General features: G+C 45.5%; 1 protein-coding gene across 2 annotated transcripts; it reads left to right on the top strand.

The window, feature by feature from the left end:
• Positions 1-5,176: 5,176 nt before the first annotated feature.
• On the top strand, positions 5,177-21,539 carry LOC139378884 (gasdermin-E-like). Of its 2 annotated transcripts, none has more exons than XM_071121478.1 (10): positions 5,177-5,300; positions 5,637-5,847; positions 7,270-7,462; positions 11,243-11,417; positions 12,878-12,998; positions 13,665-13,784; positions 18,519-18,646; positions 18,955-19,297; positions 19,497-19,570; positions 21,033-21,532. In XM_071121478.1, exons 2-10 carry the CDS (start codon positions 5,637-5,639, stop codon positions 21,258-21,260), a joined length of 1,593 nt encoding a protein of 530 aa, XP_070977579.1. In that variant the 5' UTR covers positions 5,177-5,300; the 3' UTR covers positions 21,261-21,532. The 2 variants fall into 2 exon arrangements, with proteins under 2 accessions (XP_070977579.1, XP_070977571.1); XM_071121470.1 differs by having other exon boundaries at positions 5,197-5,300; positions 5,584-5,847; positions 21,033-21,539.
• The last annotated feature ends 1,326 nt before the right edge of the window (positions 21,540-22,865 follow it).

Below are 22,865 nucleotides of genomic sequence, written 5' to 3'. Positions count from 1 at the left end.
GAGTTTCTACCCCCATAGTTTGAGTTTCTACCCCCATAGTTTGAGTTTCTACACCCATAGTTTGAGTTACTACCCCCATAGTTTGAGTTTCTACACCCATAGTTTGAGTTTCTACACCCATAGTTTGAGTTTCTACACCCATAGTTTGAGTTTCTACACCCATAGTTTGAGTTTCTACACCCATAGTTTGAGTTTCTACACCCATAGTTTGAGTTTCTACACCCATAGTTTGAGTTTCTACACCCATAGTTTGAGTTTCTACACCCATAGTTTGAGTTTCTACACCCATAGTTTGAGTTTCTACACCCATAGTTTGAGTTTCTACACCCATAGTTTGAGTTTCTACCCCCATTGCATTGGCAAGGCCTAAAAAATACATTATTCTTAAAGTGGTAATGGGCTACTTTTTAGGCCCTATATGTACAATTATATACATGATTATATAACATTAAGGTCCTTCAAAATTACAATTATGTCCTTGAATTTGACTTTTGAATGTCTGTATGAACCCTGCTTAAAGGATGTCCTATGTTGTTGTATAGGTGGAGTTAAGGCTCAGTTAGCATGTGTTCCCTTTTATTCCTCTAAAGGTGGAACTGCATAAAAATCATTTTTATTTTTGTTTTAAAACATTTAGAAATGTTGATCCCAATGTCACACACTGGTCGCAATATTTATAGAAAGACCCATATACAAAATCTTCAATCCGCCACAGCCAAGGTATGTCAACATCAAAAGTAATTAATTAGATTTTTTTAATAAAATGAATGGCAGAAAAACCATTGACTAGGTACCGGTACACCCTGTACATAGCCTCGTTACTGTTAACAGGGCGGCAGGGTAGCCTAGTGGTTAGAGCGTTGGACTAGTAACCGAAAGGTTGCAAGTTCATATCCCCGAGCTGACAAGGTACAAATCTGTCGTTCTGCCCTGAACAGGCAGTCACTGTTCCTAAGCCGTCATTGAAATAAGAATTTGTTCTTAAATGACTTGCCTAGTTAAATAAAGGTAAAATAAAAAAACTAGAATCTACACTTGTGTACTTTGTAAAGTTTTTTTCATGATGTCGTCGACGATGTGCTCCTAATGTATGTTTTTCTAATTCTAAGAGATCAAAAGATTGAGAGGTGAGCTGACTGTCATTATACAGCAGATATAGACTTTTCACATTAAATTACACACATGCAGTCAGGCTACAAATAGCATAGTTCTAGCTTTTGGTTCATCTCCTAGACTAGCAACATTGGGTATATGCTACAAATAGCATAATTATAGCCTTTAGTTTATCTTCTAGACTAGCACGGCTGTATCAGGATGTTTGTTAGCTTTAGGCTGTGCATGACAACCAATGATGTATATAAACCTTGGATTGCTGATGCTATGTATTGGCCAATGAAAGGCTTTGAAGCCATCAATCACCCATATTGGCACTCCACAGAAGAATAAATCCAACATACACTGAGTGTACAAAACATTAAGAACACCTGCTCTTTCCACGACATATAGACTGACCAGGTGAATCCGGGTGAAAGCTATGATCAATTATTGATGTGACTTGTTAAATCGACTTCAATCAGTGTAGATGAAAGGGAGGAGACAGGACAAGATTGATTTTCAACCCTTGAGGCAACTGAGGCATGAATTGTGTATACAATGCATTCCACTTTTTGTCATGTTACTGCCTTATTCTAAAATTGATGAAATAGTTTTTTCACCTCATCAATCTACAAACATTATTCCAAAATAACAAAGCAAAAATAAGTTTAGACAATTTTTTAGCAAATTGATAAAAAACGGAAATATTACATTTACATTCAGTTGAAGTCGGAAGTTTACATACACCTTAGCCAAATACATTTAAACTCAGTTTTTCACAATTTCTGACATTTAATCCTAGCAAAAATTCCCCGTCTTAGGTCAGTTAGGATCACCACTTTATTTTAAGAATGTGAAATGTCAGAGAATTATTTATTTCAGCTTGTATTTCTTTCATCACATTCCCAGTGGGTTAGAAGTTTACATACACTCAATTAGTATTTGGTAGCATTGCCTTTAACATTGCCAAACATTTCAGGCAGACTTGCACAAGCTTTCCACAATAAGTTGGGTGAATTTTGGCCCATTCCTCCTGACAGAGCTGGTGTAACTGAGTCAGGTTTGTAGGCCTCCTTGCTCGCACATGCTTTTTCAGTTCTACCCACAAATTCTCTATAGGATTGAGGTCAGAGCTTTGTGATGGCCACTCCAATACGTTGAGTTTGTTGTCCTTAAGCCATTTTGCCACAACTTTGGAAGTATACTTGTGGTCATTGTCCATTTGGAAGACCCATTTGCAACCAAGCTTTAACTTCCTGACTGATGTCTTGAGATGTTGCTTCAATATATCCACACCATTTTCCTTCCTCATGATGCCAACTATTTTGTGAAGTGCACCAGTCCCTCTTGCAGCAAAGCACCCCCACGGTTGGGATGGTGTTCTTCGGCTTGCAAGCCTCCCCCTTTTTCCTCCAAACATAATGATGGTCATAATGGCCAAACAGTTCTATTTTTGTTTCATCAGACCAGAGGACATTTCTCCAAAAAGTACGATCTTTGTCCCCATGTGCAGCTGCAAACCGTAGTCTGGCATTTTTATGGCGGTTTTGGAGCAGTGGCTTCTTCCTTGCTGAGCGGCCTTTTAGGTTGTGTCAATATAGGACTCGTTTCACTGTGGATATAGATACTTTTGTACCTGTTTCCTCCAGCATCTTCACAAGGTCCTTTGCTGTTGTTCTGGGATCGATCTGCACTTTTCACACCAAAGTATGTTCATCTCTAGGAGACAGAACGCGTCTCCTTCCTGAGTGGTATGTCGGCTGCGTGGTCCCATGGTGTTTATACTTACGTACTATTTTTTGTACAGATGAACGTGGTACCTTCAGGCGTTTTGAAATTGCTCCCAAGGATGAACCAGACTTGTGGAGGTCTACAATTTTTTTCCTGAGGTCTTGGCTGATTTCTTTTGATTTTCCCCATGATGTCAAGCAAAGAGGCACTGGGTTTGAAGGTAGGCCTTGAAATACATCCACAGGTACACCTCAAATGTACTCAAATTATGTCAATTAGCCTATCAGAAGCTTCTAAAGCCATGACATCATTTTCTGGAATTTTCCAAGCTGTTTAAAGGCACAGTCAACTTAGTGTATGTAAACTTCTCACCCACTGGAATTGTGATACAGTGAATTATAAGTGAAATAATCTCTGTTAACAATTGTTTGAAAAATGACTTGTGTAATGCACAAAGTAGATGTCCTATCTGACTTGCCAAAACTATAGTTAACAAGAAATTTGTGGAGTGGTTGAAAAACAAGTTTTTTTGTTTTTTTTTTACCCCTTTTTCTCCCCAATTTCGTGGTGTCCAATTGTTGTAGTAGCTACTATCTTGTCTCATCGCTACAACTCCCGTACAGGCTCGGGAGAGACGAAGGTTGAAAGTCATGCGTCCTCCGATACACAACCCAACCAAGCCGCACTGCTTCTTAACACAGCGCGCATCCAACCCGGAAGCCAGCCGCACCAATGTGTCGGAGGAAACACCGTGCACCTGGCCACCTTGGTTAGCGCGCACTGCGCCCGGCCAGCCACAGGAGTCGCTGGTGCGCGATGAGACAAGGACACCCCTACCGACCAAGCCCTCCCTAACCCGGACGACACTAGGACCTCCCGGTCGCGGCCGGTTACGACAGAGCCTGAGCGCGAACCCAGGGACTCTGATGGCACAGCTGGCGCTGCAGTACAGCGCCCTTAACCACTGCGCCACCCGGGAGGCCTGAAAAACAAGTTTTAATGACTCCAACCTAAGTGTATGTTCTTCCGACTTCAACTGTAAGTATTCAGACCCTTTACTCAGTACTTTGTGGAAGCACCTTTGGCAGCGATTACAGCCTTCAGTCTTCTTGGGTATGATGCTACAAGCTTGGCAGACCTGTATTTGAGGAGTTTCTCCCATTGTTCTCTGCAGATCCTCTCAAGCTCTGTCAGGTTGTATGGGGAGCGTCGCTGCACAGCTATTTTCAGGTCTCTCCAGAGATGTTCGATCGGGTTCAAGTCTAGGCTCTCGCAGGGCCACTCAAGGACATTCAGAGACTTGACCCGAAGCCACTCATGCGTTGTCTTGGCTGTGTGCTTAGGGTTGTTGTCCTGTTGGAAAGTGAACCATCGTCCCAGTCTGAGGTCCCAAGCACTCTGGAGCAGGTTTTCATCAAGGATCTCTCTGTACTTTGCTCTGTTCATCTTTCCCTCAATCCTGACTAGTCTCCCAGTCCCTGCCACTGAAAAACATCCCCACATCATGATACTGACACCACCATGCTTCACCGTAGGGATGGTGCCAAGTTTCCTCCAGAAGTGACGCTTGGCATTCAGGCCAAAGAGTTCAATCTTGGTTTCTTGTTTCTCATGGTCTGAGAGTCCTTTAGGTGCATTTTGGCAATTCCAAGCAGGCTGTCATGTACCTTTTACTGAGGAGTGGCTACCATCTGGAAACTCTACCATAAAGGCCTGTTTGGGGGAATGCTGCAGAGATGGATGTCCTTCTGGAAGATTCTCACATCTCCACAGAGGAACTCTGGAGCTCTGTCAGAGTCTCGGAGCTCTAAAGCCAATTCCTTCGGCCTCATGGCTTGGTTTTTTCTCTGACATGCACTGTCAACTGTGGGACCTTATATAGACAGGTTTGTGCCTTTCCAAATCATGTCCAATCAATTGAATATACTACAGGTGGACTCCAATCAAGTTGTAGAAACATATCAAGGACAAGCAATTGAAACAGGATGCACCTGAGCTCAATTTCTAGTCTCATAGCAAAAGGGTCTGAATACTTATGTAAATAAGGGGGCTCTTGATGGGGCATAATTAACTTATACTTTAATATGTATCATAGGTGTCTTCGTGGAGCCAAGCTTGTCTATCTATGCATTGAAAGTTCCGTTACATGTAATAAAATATTATCATCATGGCTACATTATTTTGTAATGTTTTACCACAGATAGAACAATGAGAACATGTTTGGTTTCACTGTGCAGCTGGTGGTGCCCTGGACAGGAGGTGGAGATGGAAGCACAGAGAGATAGAGCCAAACGTGAGGGGGTTCCCCCAAAACACTCCCAGTGCACGTGGCTGGAGAAAGGGGTGGAGCGAAACTCTTTGTTATCACCGTACTTATTCCGCTGTTGGGACAGAAATATCTACCTTTATCTAAACCGGTAACTCTAACCTGGAACGGTCTTTCGCGTTCGGCTAGGACATAGCCAGGATAAACGGTAAAACATATTGCTCTTGTAGGTAGCAGTAGTTTCAATTTTGAACATATTGAGTCGTGAATTATGAACGCATAGATAGACGTCTATGAACGTTTACGAATAACAACCACAGTATTGACTCTGTGTAAAGTCTGATTTCTTAGCGTATCCAGTCTGCTACTCATATGGCTCATAGCTCATGGCTTTAACGTTTTATTTTTTTAGATAGTAAATTAATGGGAACTTTTTCAATGTGAATATTATCGTATTATTAATCTTGTGTTCTTGTCGTGTTTGTTATCAGTTGCAAACAGAGACATCATCCTCGACCATTTCTGTGTCTGTCTCCCATTGAAGATGTTTTCCACGGCTACAAGAAACTTTGTGGAGGAGATTGATGATGATGGCAGCTTGATCCCTGTGTCCAGTCTGATTGACTCAGACAAACTGGTCCCTCTCTCACTGGTTGTGAAACGCAAGCGTTTTTGGATTTGGCAGAAACCCAAGTACCTGCCCACTGATTTTACCCTCAGTGATGTGCTGACTGGAGACACACCCTTAACCCCAGGTAAACACAAGATCAGCCCCTCAGTTGAAATGATAGGCTGCACACCTGTACTTGCTACCTGTTTGTTTGCAGGTATAGGCTCCGCTCTCCCTAAGTGTGATACTGTGTGAATGTGTTCCTTGTGAAAGATTTGAGCGTCGATTCTGTTATCCATGTTACTGGAAAGATTATGAAGAGGATCCTATCATGATACATAATGATACATACAGTGACTTCAGAAGTATTCACACCCCCTGACTTTTTCAACATTTTGTTGTGTTACAGACGGAATTTAAAATGGATTACATTTAGATTTGTTTTGTCACTGGCCTAAACACAATACCCCATAATGGCCTAAACACAATACCCCATAATGGCCTAAACACAATACCCCATAATGGCCTAAACACAATACCCCACAATGGCCTAAACACAATGCCCCACAATGGCCTAAACACAATACCCCATAATGGCCTGAACACAATACCCCATAATGGTCTGAACACAATACCCCATAATGGCCTAAACACAATACCCCATAATGGCCTAAACACAATACCCCATAATGTCCTGAACACAATACCCCATAATGGTCTGAACACAATACCCCATAATGGCCTAAACACAATACCCCATAATGGCCTGAACACAATACCCCATAATGGCCTGAACACAATACCCCATAATGTCACAGTGGAATTATGTTTATCTGTTAGGTCCCTCAGTTGAGTAGTGCATTTCAAACACAGATTCAACCACAAAGACCAGGGAGGTTTTTGCACCTATTGGTAGATGGGTAAAAAAAAGCAGACATTGAATATCCCTTTGAGCATGGTGAAGTTATTAATTACACTTTGGATGGTGTATCAATTCACCCAGTCGCTATAAAGATACAGGCACCCTTCCTAACTCAGTTGCCAGAGAGGAAGAAAACTGCTCAGGGATTTCACCATGAGGCCAATGATGACTTTAAGCCTAATTGACAGAGTGAGAAGAAGGAAGTGTGTATGCAACAAGCCACTAAAGTAATACTGCAAAAAATGTACAGCAATACAATTTTTGTCCTGAATACAAATTGTTATGTTTGGGGCAAATCCAATCCAACACATTACTGAATACCACTCTCCATATTTTCCAGCATAGTGGTGGCTGCAACATGTTATGGGTATGTTTGTAATCGTTAAGGACTGGGGAGTTTTTCAGGATAAAAAATACACGGAATGGAGCTAAGCACAGGCAGATTCAAATTTTAGCAGGACACTAACCTAAAACACAAGGCCAAATAAACACTGGAGTTGCTTACCAAAAAGACAGTGAATGTCACTGAGTGGCCGAGTTAGATTTAAGTAGATTTATGTAGATTTAAGATAAAACTATGATCAAAAACCAATTTGACAGAGCTAGAAGAATTAAAAAAAACATTTTTGCTTCCCTCTCCTACAGTTGTGGTCAAGACTGATTTCCTAAAGTACCAAGGGACATTTGGTGACAACAAATCAGGAAACTTTGAGTCGAATTTGGTTGCTATAAACCTTAAAGTGGAGGGGAAAGACACATCTAAACTCCAGTCGTCCTTCGGCAGCCTGAAGAAAGAGGAGGTGGATGTACAGAAGTTGCTGCGCGACTCCAAAGACAAGTGAGTTCCTCTCTCTCTCTCTCTAATATGTACCTACAGTAACCCCAGGTTACACTCAGTTCACCTGTACATACAGTAGCCCCAGGTTACACTTAGTTCACCTGTACATACAGTAACCCCAGGTTACACTCAGTTCACCTGTGCCTACAGTAACCCCAGGTTACACTCAGTTCACCTGTACCTACAGTAACCCCAGGTTACACTCAGTTCACCTGTACCTACAGTAACCCCAGGTTACACTCAGTTCACCTGTACCTACAGTAACCCCAGGTTACACTCAGTTCACCTGTACCTACAGTAACCCCAGGTTACACTCAGTTCACCTGTACCTACAGTAACCCCAGGTTACACTCAGTTCACCTGTACGTACAGTAACCCCAGGTTACATTCAGTTCACCTGTACCTACAGTAACCCCAGGTTACACTCAGTTCACCTGTACCTACAGTAACCCCAGGTTACACTCAGTTCACCTCTTCCTACAGTAGAGTCAGTGGTTAGTGAAAGGAAAACACACAGGCTGAATCTCAAATAGCACCCTATTCCTTATATATAGTCGTGGCCAAATGTTTTGAGAATGACACAAATATTAATTTTCAAAGTTTGCTGCCTCAGTTTGTATAATGGCAATTTGCATATACTCCAGAATGTTCTGAAGAGAGATCAGATGAATTGCAATTATTTGCAAAGTCCCTCTTTGCCGTGTAAATTAACTGAATCCCCAAAAAACATTTCCACTGCATTTCAGCCCTGCCACAAAAGGACCAGTTGACATCATGTCAGTGATTCTCTCGTTCACACAGGTGTGAGTGTTGACGAGGACAAGGCTGGAGATCTCTGTCATGCTGATTGAGTTCGAATAACAGACTGGAAGCTTCAAAAGGAGGGTGGTGCTTGGAATCATTGTTCTTCCTCTGTCAGCTGTGGTTACCTGCAAGGAGACACGTGCCGTCATCATTGTTTTGCACAAAAAGGGCTTCACAGGCAAGGATATTGCTGCCAGTAAGATTGCACCAAAATCAACCATTTATCGGATCATCAAGAACTTCAATGAGAGCGGTTCAATTGTTGTGAAGGAGGCTTCAGGGCGCCCAAGACAATTCCAGCAAGCGCCAGGACCGTCTCCTAAAGTTGATTCAGCTGCGGGATCGGGGCACCACCAGTACAGAGCTTGATCAGGAATGGCAACAGGCACGTGTGCATCTGCACGCATGGTGAGGAGAAGATTTTTGGAGGATGGCCTGGTGTCAAGAAGGACTGCAAAGAAGCCACTTCTCTCCAGGAAAAACATCAGGGATAGACTGATATTCTGCAAAAGGTACAGAGATTGGACTGCTGAGGACTGGGGTAAAGTCACTTTCTCTGATGAATCCCCTTTCCGATTGTTTGGGGCATCCGAAAAAAAAGCTTGTCCGGAGAAGACAAGGTGAGCGCTACCATCAGTCCTGTTGTCATGCCAACAGTAAAGCATCCTGAGACCATTCATGTGTGGGGTTGCCTCTCAGCCAAGGGACTGGGCTCACTCACAATTTTGCCTAAGAACACAGCCATGAATAAAGAATGGTACCAACACATCCTCCGAGAGCAACTTCTCCCAACCATCCAGGAACAGTTTGGTGACGAACAATGCCTTTTCCAGCATGATGGAGCACCTTGCCATAATAACTAAGTGGCTCGGGGAACAAAACCTTTATATTTTTGGTCCATGGCCAGGAAACTCCCCAGACCTTAATCCCATTGAGAACTTGTGGTTAATCCTCAAATTCTGACAAACTCCAAGCATTGATTACGCAAGAATGGGCTGCCATCAGTGTGGCCCAGAAGTTAATTGACAGCATGCCAGGGCAGATTGCAGAGGTCTTGAAAAAGAAGGGTCAACACTGCAAATAATAAGTAATTGTCAATAAAAGCCTTTGACACTTATGAAATGCTTGTAATTATACTTCAGTATTCCATAGTAATATCTGACAAAAATATCTGAAGACACTGAAGCAGCAAACTTCTACACACAATATCCCATAATGACAAATCAAAAACAGCTTTTTAATTTTGTTTGCTAATAAAAACATTTTTTTAAACACAAATATTATATTTACATAAGTATTCAGACCCTTTACTCAGTACTTTGTTGAAGCACCTTTGGCAGCGATTGCAGCCTAGAGTCTTGGGTATGATACTACAACCAAGATTTTACTCTTTGGCCTGAATACCAAGCGTCACGTCTGGAATAAACCAGGTACCATCCCTACAGTGAAGCATGGAGGTGGCAGCATCATGTTGTGGGGATGTTTTTCAGTAGCAGGGACTGGGAGACTAGTAAACACAACAAATACAGGTGTGCCAGGCTTGTAGCGTCATACCCAAGAAGACTCTAGGCTGTAATCTCTGCCAAAAGTGCTTCAACAAAGTACTGAGTAATGGGTCTGATTACCTTTATAACTGTGCATTTTTAAGTTTATGTTTTATACATTTTTTATTGAAAAAAAACTTTTTGCTTTGTCATTCTGGGGTATTATATGTAGATTTACGAGGGGAAAAAACTATTTAACCAATTTTAGAATAAGGCTGTAACGAAATGTGGAAAAAGTCAAGGGGTCTGAATACTTTCCGAATGCCCTGTATATCACAGCATCTTTCCTCATGATCAGTGTTTCTTCTTTGCAAACTGTATGCAGTGACTATATTCTACCATATGCGCTGACTGTATTCTAACTACCCAACACCATATGGGCGGACTGTATTCTAACTACCCAACACCATATGGGCGGACTATATTCTGACTACCAATACCATATGGGCGGACTGTATTCTGACTGCCCAACACCATATGTATGCTATAGTTAAAAAATAAAAATAGATTTATAATACCAGTAAATGTATTAATGAAGCTGAACACTGCTTTATGCGTAGCCTGGAGAAATCCAGTCTGTCTGTGCTAACATTCAAATTGATTTATATAGCCCTTCTTACATCAGCTGATATCTCAAAGTGCTGTACAGAAAGAAACCTGGCATAAAACCCCAAACCGCAAGCAATGCAGGTGTAGAAGCATGGTGGCTAGGAAAAACTCCCTAGAAAGGCCAAAACCTAGGAAGACACCTAGAGAGGAACCAGGCTATGAGGGGTGGCCAGTCCTCTTCTGGCTGTGCCGGGTGGAGATTATAACAGAACATGGCCAAGATGTTCAAATGTTCATAAATGACCAGCATGGTCAAATAATAGTAATCACAGTGAACAGGTCAGGGTTCCATAGCCGCAGGCAGAACAGTTGAAACTGGAGCAGCAGCACGGCCAGGTGGACTGGGGACAACAAGGAGTCATCAGGCCAGGTAGTCCTGGGGCATGGTCCTAGGGCTCAGGTCATCTGAGAGAGAGAATTAGAGAGAGCATACTTAAATTCACACAGGACACCAGATAAGACAGGAGAAGTACTCCAGATATAACAGACTGACCCTAGCCCCCCGACACAAACTACTGCAGCATAAATACTGGAGGCTGAGACAGGAGGGGTCAGGAGACACTGTGGCCCCATCCGATGATACCCACGGACAGGGCCAAACAGGCAGGATATAACCCCACCCACTTTGCCAAAGCACAGCCCCCACCCCACACCATTCTACTCCTTGCCACTGCTTGTCATGTTTGGCACAATGAGGAGTGGCATGTTGTCACAAACAGACTGAATTTCTCCAAGCTACTTTATAATCATCCAAGAAACATAACTTGAATCATCTTTGCCCTCATCAAAGGACAATTCTCTGATTTATTTGTCTCTCCTGCAGGCTTTTGGACATGTCCCACTGTCTGATCCAGCAGACCCGTGAGAAGTCCAGGGAGGTGTTTGCGGTGGTGAAGGAGAGGATTGTGACGACCCAGCCGTGTTCGGTCATAGAGGAGGTCCAGCAGGGGGGGCAGTTAGGGGAGCTGCTGAGCTTCTGTGGGCCCAAGAGCACCCAGGTAGATGGAGAGAGATGAAGAGCGTTGTAGGATTTGTTACATTAATCATCTCTATTTGTTAGGCTGGGATATTATATATTACAAGAGTTGAAGTTAGCCATGTAGTTTACCCTGTATGATGAATGAATCTTTAAGCAGGGAAAATAGGGAAGAGGTTGACTCCAAGGGCAGCGGGCTGGATTGGACCTATGACAACACTGCAGACAGGCCTATGTGTGCTGGAAGCTGCAGGCTGGATTGGACCTATGACAACACTGCAGACAGGCCTATGTGTGCTGCAGGCTGGATTGGACCTATGACAACACTGCAGACAGGCCTATGTGTGCTGGAAGCTGCAGGCTGGATTGGACCTATGACAACACTGCAGACAGGCCTATGTGTGCTGGAAGCTGCAGGCTGGATTGGACCTATGACCACACTGCAGACAGGCCTATGTGTGCTGCAGGCTGGATTGGACCTATGACAACACTGCAGACAGGCCTATGTGTGCTGGAGGCTGCAGGCTGGATTGGACCTATGACAACACTGCAGACAGGCCTATGTGTGCTGGAGGCTGCAGGCTGGATGGACCTATGACAACGCTGCAGACAGGCGTATGTGTGCTGGAGGCTGCAGGCTGGATTGGACCTATGACAACACTGCACAGGCCTATGTGTGCTGGAGGCTGCAGGCTGGATGGACCTATGACAACGCTGCAGACAGGCGTATGTGTGCTGGAGGCTGCAGGCTGGATTGGACCTATGACAACACTGCAGACAGGCCTATGTGTGCTAGAGGCTACATAGACTACTACAGTAGATCAGTCATATGAATGGCTACTACATAGACTACTACAGTAGATCAGTCATATGAATGACTACTACATAGACTACTACAGTAGATCAGTCATATGAATGACTACTACATAGACTACTACAGTAGATCAGTCATTCTATGTCGTCATGTCCACTTGTTCACTTCCCTTGACTGGTTTGAAGGAAAATGACTCAAGTGAAAGTCACCCAGTAAAATACTACTTAAGTAAAAGTCTAAAAGTATTTGGTTTTAAATATACTTAAGTATCAAAAGTAATTGCTAAAATATACTTAAGTAGTAAAAGTATCAATAATTTCAAATTCCTTATATTAAGCAAACCAGATGGTTCCATTTTCTTTTTTAATTTAATTTACGGATAGCCAGGGGCACACTCCAACACAATAATTTACAAATGAAGCGTTGGTGTTTTATTGAGTGTGTCAGATCAGAGGCAGTAGGGATGACCAGGGATGTTCTCTTGATAAGTGTGTGAATTGGACCATTCAAAATGTAGCGAGTACTTTTGAGTGTCAGGGAAAATGTACGGAGTAAAAAGTACCTTATTTTCTTCAGGAATGTAGTGAAGTGAAAGTAAAAGTTGTCAACAATATGAATAGTAAAGTACAGACACCCCCCAAAGATGACTGAAGTACCACTTTCCACAGGTGTCTGTAAAGGAGAACAGCAGCCTGCACAAAGACAGCAACGTGTCTCTGGAGATTCCTGCCCACACCGTCATCGCTTACGGCATTATAGAGCTGGAGATCAAACTCAACGGACACTATGGTGAGGGAGCCTTTATTTTCCTGTTTCTCAGGCAACAACACACGTTTTAAACTGTCAACCCTCACCTGGACCCATCATCAGACCATGTAGGTTGTATATTACAAAGCCTTATCAAGTGCATGGTCTCTGTTAATGTTCAGTATGTCCAATGTATTTGAATGCGTGTCTGTATTAATAGGTTCATACTACTGTATCCTTGTCTTGTCCTCAGAGCTGTGCCTAATGTCCCACACTCTTGTTCCTCAGAGCTGTGCCTAATGTCCCACACTCTTGTTCCTTAGAGCTGTGCCTAATGTCCCACACTCTTGTTCCTCAGAGCTGTGCCTAATGTCCCACACTCTTGTTCCTCAGACCTGTGCCTAATGTCCCACACTCTTGTTCCTTAGAGCTGTGCCTAATGTCCCACACTCTTGTTCCTCAGAGCTGTGCCTAATGTCCCACACTCTTGTTCCTCAGAGCTGTGCCTAATGTCCCACACTCTTGTTCCTCAGAGCTGTGCCTAATGTCCCACACTCTTGTTCCTCAGACCTGTGCCTAATGTCCCACACTCTTGTTCCTCAGAGCTGTGCCTAATGTCCCACACTCTTGTTCCTCAGAGCTGTGCCTAATGTCCCACACTCTTGTTCCTCAGAGCTGTGCCTAATGTCCCACACTCTTGTTCCTCAGAGCTGTGCCTAATGTCCCACACTCTTGGGGGGTTCGAGGTGGATGGGCCTGTTAAGAAGAGCTTAGTGGGGGTGTCTGGCGCTCGCGACGACACCCCAAAGAAGAGCTGCTTTCAGAGAGGTAACGAGACTAATGGAAGTTCCCCTCCTTTTGTAGGCCCACGTACCAATTTAAATTGTTGTTGTTATCATTAGATTTCTGTCAGGGGAACTCAGTCGGGGTCTCAACTTACTGTTGAGAGGTAGAATAGTAGAATACACAATTGGTTGTGGCTCAAAACGTTAGAAAACGTTAGTGGTAGAAGAGGTTAGTGGTAGAAGGTGTCCCTGGTCTAGTGGTAGAAGGCGTCCCTGGTCTAGTGGTAGAAGACGTTAGTGGTAGAAGGCATCCCTGGTCTAGTGGTAGAAGGCGTCCCTGGTCCAGTGGTAGAAGGCGTCCCTGGTCTAGTGGTGCAAGGCGTCCAGTGGTGCAAGGCGTCCCTGGTCCAGTGGTGCAAGGCGTTAGTGGTAGAAGACGTCCCTGGTCTAGTGGTGCAAGACGTTAGTGGTAGAAGACGTCCCTGGTCTAGTGGTGCAAGACGTTAGTGGTAGAAGACGTCCCTGGTCTAGTGGTGCAAGACGTTAGTGGTAGAAGGCGTTAGTGGTAGAAGACGTCCCTGGTCTAGTGGTGCAAGACGTTAGTGGTAGAAGACGTCCCTGGTCTAGTGGTGCAAGACGTTAGTGGTAGAAGACGTTAGTGGTAGAAGACGTCCCTGGTCTAGTGGTAGAAGGCGTCCCTGGTCTAGTGGTAGAAGACGTTAGTGGTAGAAGGCATCCCTGGTCTAGTGGTAGAAGGCGTACCTGGTCCAGTGGTAGAAGGCGTCCCTGGTCTAGTGGTAGAAGACGTTAGTGGTAGAAGGCATCCCTGGTCTAGTGGTGCAAGGCGTTAGTGGTAGAAGACGTCCCTGGTCTAGTGGTGCAAGACGTTAGTGGTAGAAGACGTCCCTGGTCTAGTGGTGCAAGACGTTAGTGGTAGAAGACGTTAGTGGTAGAAGACGTCCCTGGTCTAGTGGTGCAAGACGTTAGTGGTAGAAGGCGTTAGTGGTAGAAGACGTTAGTGGTAGAAGACGTCCCTGGTCTAGTGGTAGAAGGCGTCCCTGGTCTAGTGGTAGAAGGCGTCCCTGGTCTAGTGGTAGAAGGCGTCCCTGGTCTAGTGGTAGAAGGCGTCCCTGGTCTAGTGGTAGAAGGCGTCCCTGGTCTAGTGGTGCAAGGCGTCCCTGGTCCAGTGGTGCAAGGCGTCCCTGGTCCAGTGGTGCAAGACGTTAGTGGTAGAAGACGTCCCTGGTCTAGTGGTGCAAGACGTTAGTGGTAGAAGACGTCCCTGGTCTAGTGGTGCAAGACGTTAGTGGTAGAAGACGTCCCTGGTCTAGTGGTGCAAGACGTTAGTGGTAGAAGACGTCCCTGGTCTAGTGGTGCAAGACGTTAGTGGTAGAAGACGTCCCTGGTCTAGTGGTGCAAGACGTTAGTGGTAGAAGACGTTAGTGGTAGAAGACGTCCCTGGTCTAGTGGTGCAAGACGTTAGTGGTAGAAGACGTTAGTGGTAGAAGACGTCCCTGGTCTAGTGGTGCAAGACGTTAGTGGTAGAAGGCGTTAGTGGTAGAAGGCGTTAGTGGTAGAAGGCGTCCCTGGTCTAGTGGTAGAAGGCGTCCCTGGTCTAGTGGTAGAAGGCGTCCCTGGTCTAGTGGTAGAAGGCGTCCCTGGTCTAGTGGTAGAAGACGTTAGTGGTAGAAGACGTCCCTGGTCTAGTGGTAGAAGACGTCCCTGGTCTAGTGGTGCAAGACGTCCCTGGTCTAGTGGTGCAAGACGTCCCTGGTCTAGTGGTAGAAGACGTTAGTGGTAGAAGACGTTAGTGGTAGAAGACGTCCCTGGTCTAGTGGTAGAAGGCGTCCCTGGTCTAGTGGTAGAAGGCGTCCCTGGTCTAGTGGTAGAAGACGTCCCTGGTCTAGTGGTAGAAGGCGTCCCTGGTCTAGTGGTAGAAGGCGTCCCTGGTCTAGTGGTGCAAGACGTCCCTGGTCTAGTGGTAGAAGACGTTAGTGGTAGAAGACGTCCCTGGTCTAGTGGTGCAAGACGTTAGTGGTAGAAGACGTCCCTGGTCTAGTGGTGCAAGACGTTAGTGGTAGAAGACGTCCCTGGTCTAGTGGTGCAAGACGTTAGTGGTAGAAGGCGTTAGTGGTAGAAGACGTCCCTGGTCTAGTGGTGCAAGACGTTAGTGGTAGAAGACGTCCCTGGTCTAGTGGTGCAAGACGTTAGTGGTAGAAGACGTTAGTGGTAGAAGACGTCCCTGGTCTAGTGGTAGAAGGCGTCCCTGGTCTAGTGGTAGAAGACGTTAGTGGTAGAAGGCATCCCTGGTCTAGTGGTAGAAGGCGTCCCTGGTCCAGTGGTAGAAGGCGTCCCTGGTCTAGTGGTAGAAGACGTTAGTGGTAGAAGGCATCCCTGGTCTAGTGGTGCAAGGCGTTAGTGGTAGAAGACGTCCCTGGTCTAGTGGTGCAAGACGTTAGTGGTAGAAGACGTCCCTGGTCTAGTGGTGCAAGACGTTAGTGGTAGAAGACGTTAGTGGTAGAAGACGTCCCTGGTCTAGTGGTGCAAGACGTTAGTGGTAGAAGGCGTTAGTGGTAGAAGACGTTAGTGGTAGAAGACGTCCCTGGTCTAGTGGTAGAAGGCGTCCCTGGTCTAGTGGTAGAAGGCGTCCCTGGTCTAGTGGTAGAAGGCGTCCCTGGTCTAGTGGTAGAAGGCGTCCCTGGTCTAGTGGTGCAAGGCGTCCCTGGTCTAGTGGTGCAAGGCGTCCCTGGTCCAGTGGTGCAAGGCGTCCCTGGTCCAGTGGTGCAAGGCGTCCCTGGTCCAGTGGTGCAAGACGTTAGTGGTAGAAGACGTCCCTGGTCTAGTGGTGCAAGACGTTAGTGGTAGAAGACGTCCCTGGTCTAGTGGTGCAAGACGTTAGTGGTAGAAGACGTCCCTGGTCTAGTGGTGCAAGACGTTAGTGGTAGAAGACGTCCCTGGTCTAGTGGTGCAAGACGTTAGTGGTAGAAGACGTCCCTGGTCTAGTGGTGCAAGACGTTAGTGGTAGAAGACGTTAGTGGTAGAAGACGTCCCTGGTCTAGTGGTGCAAGACGTTAGTGGTAGAAGACGTTAGTGGTAGAAGACGTCCCTGGTCTAGTGGTGCAAGACGTTAGTGGTAGAAGGCGTTAGTGGTAGAAGGCGTTAGTGGTAGAAGGCGTCCCTGGTCTAGTGGTAGAAGGCGTCCCTGGTCTAGTGGTAGAAGGCGTCCCTGGTCTAGTGGTAGAAGGCGTCCCTGGTCTAGTGGTAGAAGACGTTAGTGGTAGAAGACGTCCCTGGTCTAGTGGTAGAAGACGTCCCTGGTCTAGTGGTGCAAGACGTCCCTGGTCTAGTGGTGCAAGACGTCCCTGGTCTAGTGGTAGAAGACGTTAGTGGTAGAAGACGTCCCTGGTCTAGTGGTAGAAGGCGTCCCTGGTCTAGTGGTAGAAGGCGTCCCTGGTCTAGTGGTAGAAGACGTCCCTGGTCTAGTGGTAGAAGGCGTCCCTGGTCTAGTGGTAGAAGGCGTCCCTGGTCTAGTGGTGCAAGACGTCCCTGGTCTAGTGGTAGAAGACGTTAGTGGTAGAAGACGTCCCTGGTCTAGTGGTGCAAGACGTCCCTGGTTTAGTAGTGCAAGGCGTCCCTGTTCTAGTGGTAGAAGACGTTAGTGGTGGAAGACGTCCCTGGTCTAGTGGTAGAAGACGTCCCTGGTCTAGTGGTAGAAGACGTTAGTGGTACAAGACGTCCCTGGTCTAGTGGTGGAAGACTTTAGTGGTAGAAGACGTTAGTGGTAGAAGACGTCCCTGGTCTAGTGGCGGAAGAGGTCCCTGGTCTAGTGGCGGAAGAGGTCCCTGGTCTAGTGGTGGAAGAGGTCCCTGGTCTAGTGGTGGAAGAGGTCCCTGGTCTAGTGGTGGAAGAGGTCCCTGGTCTAGTGGTGGAAGAGGTCCCTGGTCTAGTGGTGGAAGAGGTCCCTGGTCTAGTGGTGGAAGAGGTCCCTGGTCTAGTGGTGGAAGAGGTCCCTGGTCTAGTGGTGGAAGAGGTCCCTGGTCTAGTGGTGGAAGAGGTCCCTGGTCTAGTGGTGGAAGAGGTCCCTGGTCTAGTGGTGGAAGAGGTCCCTGGTCTAGTGGTGGAAGAGGTCCCTGGTCTAGTGGTGGAAGAGGTCCCTGGTCTAGTGGTGGAAGACGTTAGTGGTGGAAGACGTCCCTGGTCTAGTGGTGGACATATACTGAATGGAATGTTACATGTTGTTCTTTATGTAAAACTCTTAATGATCCCGTCACATTCAGGTTGTAGAACTGATTTACAACACATTTAACACAATGGTTGTTGTGATACAACTTATTTTTGTGATAAATTGTCTGCACAGAAATGTTTACTCAATCATTGTGCCGTGGCTCCACAGTCCATAACACTTGTGTAATTGTTTTGGTCCAAAAACCTTGTGCCAAATGCGTTGTGCATACAACATGAGTGTACAGGGCCAATGTCTAGCGTATCCTGTTGTAAATAAGGATTTGTTCTTCACCTTCTTGCCTAGATGAATAAATACATCGGTCATATGAACAAAAGAGCTCATCAGGAGGATCATGTAAAAGGTTATAGCACTGCCTTGGAGAGATCACTGTTTCCTCTAACAATTTATTAAAATAAATAAATTCATACATTTGTCCCATTGTGGTTGCAGAATAAATCGTACATATGATAGTTTTCTGGTTGTGAAATCTCTGTGATACGGTGACAGCTGAGTCAAACTTCCGCTAGATGCAAAGTGTTTGTGTGTTGACAGAACTGGAGAAACTGAGGGGTCATTTCCAGCTGCTGTCAGTCCTGCCAGCAGACACACGTTCCTCTCTGCTCCAGCTCCTCAAGACAACCATGGAGGACAGAGAGGCAGTCAGTGTGCTGGAGAGTGTGGTGAGTGAGGCGTACAGAAACAGGGCACAAACACACACAGTCCTACAGTTATTTTCTATGAGCGGATTACTGGCAAGAATCATCAGCTTTCTGAAAATGCTGAACATACTAACTTCTCATTACGTTCGGTCTGTCATCATTATAATCTACCATAGTATCCTAAATATCTTCTGTCTCGAACCTTCACGAGTCATTTACCAGACACTCTTATCCAGAGAGACTTACAGTCAGTACATTCAACTAAGTTTAGCAGGAAAAAACAAACCACACATCTCACCTATTCTTTCTAATAATGGCTCTTCTCACAGCTGGACCAGATGTGCACAGGTAAGACAGCTGACCTGGGGGAGGTTAAGGAAGCGTCTCAGATGCAGACAGTCCAGGCCATACTGAACCTTCTAGAGCATTCGGACTCCAGCCCAACACGGTCCCTCCTCAGTGATTCCAGCCCAACACGGTCCCTCCTCAGTGATTCCAGCCCAACACGGTCCCTCCTCAGTGATTCCAGCCAGACACCCTCCCTCCTCAGTGATTCCAGCCAGACACCCACCCTCCTCAGTGATTCCAGCCAGACACGGTCCCTCCTCAGTGATTCCAGCCAGACACCATCCCTCCTCAATGCCACTCATCTCATTATCAGTGCCATGGATGGTGAGACACTGAGCAGTGAATATTAGTTGACTAGTTGAATATTAAGTGCCAGTTCAGTTCATTGTCACAACAGTCTCCAGCCACTGCATTTATCAGGAAAACTGGCATCTCACTTCATGAACATTTTATTTTCTCAGAACCCACAATGCCCTGAAAACCACTTCCTGTTTCACACCATCTGTGAATCTTTATTTCTCAGGAATGACAGATGAGTGTCTCTCTGTGTTGGGATCTTGTTGCAGTCCTCCAGTCTTACAGGCCCTGCAGATCCTGGTGAGTTCACATTTCTCCTTTTGTTACACTTAGCCTGGTAAAAACAAGTCTATACTTCTTCAAAAGTACTGTACACTTACAAACAACCTATGGGCCTCCCGGGTGGCGCAGTTGTCAAAGGCACTGCATCGCATCTGTGCCTCTGTGCCACCAGAGACTCTGGGTTCGAGCCCAGGCTCTGTCACAGCCAGCCTCGACCTGGAGGTCCATGGGGCGACGCAAAATTGGCCTAGCGTCGTCCGGGTTAGGGAGGGTTTGGCCGGTAGGGATATCCTTGTCTTATCGCGCACTAGCGACTCCTGTGGCAGGCCGGGCGCTGTGCACGCTGACCAGGTCGCTAGGTGTACGGTGTTTCCTCCGACACATTGGTGCGGCTGGCTTCCGGGTTGGATGCGTGCTTGGTTGGGTTGTGTTTCAGAGGATGCATGACTCTCGACCTTCGTCTCTCCCGAACCCGTACGGGAGTTGCAGCGATGAGACAAGACAGTAACTACTAACAATTGGACACCATGAAATTGGGGAGAAAAGGGGGTAAAAAATAAATACTTCACTGTCTGGTAAACAAGTCTGTATACTTCTTCAAAAATATAGTACTGTGGCCTCCCGGGTGGCGCAGTGGTTAAGGGCGCTGTACTGCAGCGCCAGCTGTGCCATCAGAGTCCTGGGTTCGCGCCCAGGCTCTGTCGTAACCGGCCGCGACCGGGAGGTCCGTGGGGCGACGCACAATTGGCCTAGCGTCGCCTGGGTTAGGGAGGGCTTGGTCGGTAGGGGTGTCCTTGTCTCATCGCGCACCAGCGACTCCTGTGGCGGTCTGGGCGCAGTGTACGCTAGCCAAGGTGGCCAGGTGCACGGTGTTTCCTCCGGCGCATTGGTGCGGCTGGCTTCCGGGTTGGATGTGCGCTGTGTTAAAGAAGCAGCGGCTTGGTTGGTTGTGTATCGGAGGACGCATGACTTTCAACCTTAGTCTCTCCCGAGCCCGTACGGGAGTTGTAGCGATGAGACAAGATAGTACAACAATTGGATACTACGAAATTGGGGAGAAAAAGGGGTAAAATTCAACAACAAAAAAAAATAACAAAATAAAATAAAATAAAAAAAAATAGTACTGTGTGACCTGTTCACCACTTGGCCTGTTCACCACTTGGCCTGTTCACCACTTGGCTAAGCTAAATAAAGGTTCAATTAATTCAGTAGTTGTTTGGAATAGATTAAGGGCGGCAGGTAGCCTTGCAGTTAGAGCGTTGGGCCAGTAACCCTGGCCGTGACCTCACTCCCTGTGGGTGTCCCAGGGGGAGTTGGGATATGCAACAAACACAAATTACCAACATGTGTGTAACAGGACAAATAAACACTCCCACGTTATTACAATACTTCATTCTCCATTTTGAAATTGTCATTGCATCTTACGTCTGTAAGTATCTGATCAGTATCTGATCATATTCCTGTGCTGCTTGTCCTCCAGGTGCAGCATGTGGCAGCAGGGAGTGGGGAGACCCTCTCTCTGAAAGATGCTGGTCTGGCTGTTCTGACTGAGGAGGAGCTGTATCAGAGGACAGAGAGTCTCTTTGGTCACTCTAAAGTTACACTGAAGAGAGAGGAGGACACACTGAGGACAGAGATGAAGGGCCAGCCTGGATACCTTCCTCTAGTCATGAATATCACTGTGAAAGGCCTGGCCTCTTTAGTGTAAGGAGAGACTGAGTAAGAGAGGGAGGAGCGGTTTCCTTGTATCTTTGTAGTGACTGGGTGTATTGATACACCATCCAAAGTGTAATTAATAACTTCACAATGCTCAAAGGGATATTCAAGGTCTGCTTTAAAAAAACAAACATCTACCAATAGGTGCCCTTCTTTGCGAACCATTGGTAAACCTGTGCTTGAAATTCACTGCTCGACTGAGGGACCTTACAGTTAACTGTGTGTGTGGGGTCGTCATTCAAATCATATTAAACACTTATTGCACACAGTCCATGCAACTTGTGATTATTTAGGCTTACCATAACCAGTTTTTCATTTTGAATTCCTTTGTAAACAATTCCACTGTGACATTGGGGTATTGTATGTAGATCAGTGACACAAAATCTCAATGTAATCAGGTTGTAACAACGTGAAAAAAAGTCAAGGGGTGTGAAGTCTTTCTGAAGGCACTATTACTGGATGACGTTGTCATGGCCAATAGGAGTGATATAACCTTACAGGATCAGTATTAAGACCTTACAGGATCAGTATTAAGACTTTACAGGATCAGTATTAAGACCTTACAGGATCAGTATTAAGACCTTACAGGATCAGTATTAAGACCTTACAGGATCAGTATTAAGACCTTACAGGATCAGTATTAAGACCTTACAGGATCAGTATTAAGACCTTACAGGATCAGTATTAAGACCTTACAGGATCAGTATTAAGACTTTACAGGATCAGTATTAAGACCTTACAGGATCAGTATTAAGACCTTACAGGATCAGTATTAAGACCTTACAGGATCAGTATTAAGACCTTACAGGATCAGTATTAAGAGCTTACAGGATCAGTATTAAGACCTTACAGGATCAGTATTAAGACCTTACAGGATCAGTATTAAGACCTTACAGGATCAGTATTAAGACCTTACAGGATCAGTATTAAGACTTTACAGGATCAGTATTAAGACCTTACAGGATCAGTATTAAGACCTTACAGGATCAGTATTAGGACCTTACAAGATCAGTATGAAGACTCTACACCCAAGAACTGTTGATTGTTTTAAAAGCCAGTATTCAATCCAAAGTGTGTTATAGAGTAGTGCACTGGACAGCTGACCATGATCCTTTTAAAGGCATTTTTTTGTTTGTGGACATTATCATTCACGGCAGAAGGTGCATCAAGCGTAAATTACCTTTAAAAGTCACTGCTCTATGATAACGCAGCTTGGATTGAATCCTGGCCTAAAACTACTCCTCAGAATTGGGAGCATGTCAAGGGATCTATTCAATCCGCATCGCAAAAGTTCAGCATTCCAGCGTGATTTAAATTTAAAGGCAATGTTCTAAAGCAGGAACAGAATGCATTGACGGTATGCACTGAACATTTCCTTAAATTCTGCTGTGCAATCTAACTCTTCAGTGATACAGACTGAAGAGCTTTAATTCCACCGTTCTGTTTACCTTTTCTCCTGGATCTTTTCTCCTGCGTGGCAAGTTACAAGGACGGCCCTCATTTCATTATGCTCTTTTTTTGTCAGGATACTAAAACTTTACACCATTATTATTATTATACTGATGTTTCCCATCTACAACAGCTGGAGAACATACAG

This window comes from Oncorhynchus clarkii, chromosome 2 (assembly GCF_045791955.1).
Source record: "Oncorhynchus clarkii lewisi isolate Uvic-CL-2024 chromosome 2, UVic_Ocla_1.0, whole genome shotgun sequence".
Taxonomy (NCBI): Eukaryota; Metazoa; Chordata; class Actinopteri; order Salmoniformes; family Salmonidae; genus Oncorhynchus; species Oncorhynchus clarkii.
The sequence above is the reverse complement of the archived record's forward strand: the minus strand, read 5'-3'. Positions and strand labels throughout refer to the sequence as shown.

Coding starts and splice junctions, on each gene's coding strand:
- LOC139378884 (XM_071121470.1), top strand. CDS start 5,637: ATGTTTTCCACGGCTACAAGAAACTTTGTGGAGGAGATTGATGATGAT. Junction 5,848..7,269: donor AGACACACCCTTAACCCCAG/GTAAACACAAGA, acceptor CCTCTCCTACAG/TTGTGGTCAAGACTGATTTC. Junction 19,298..19,496: donor CATTATCAGTGCCATGGATG/GTGAGACACTGA, acceptor TTTATTTCTCAG/GAATGACAGATGAGTGTCTC.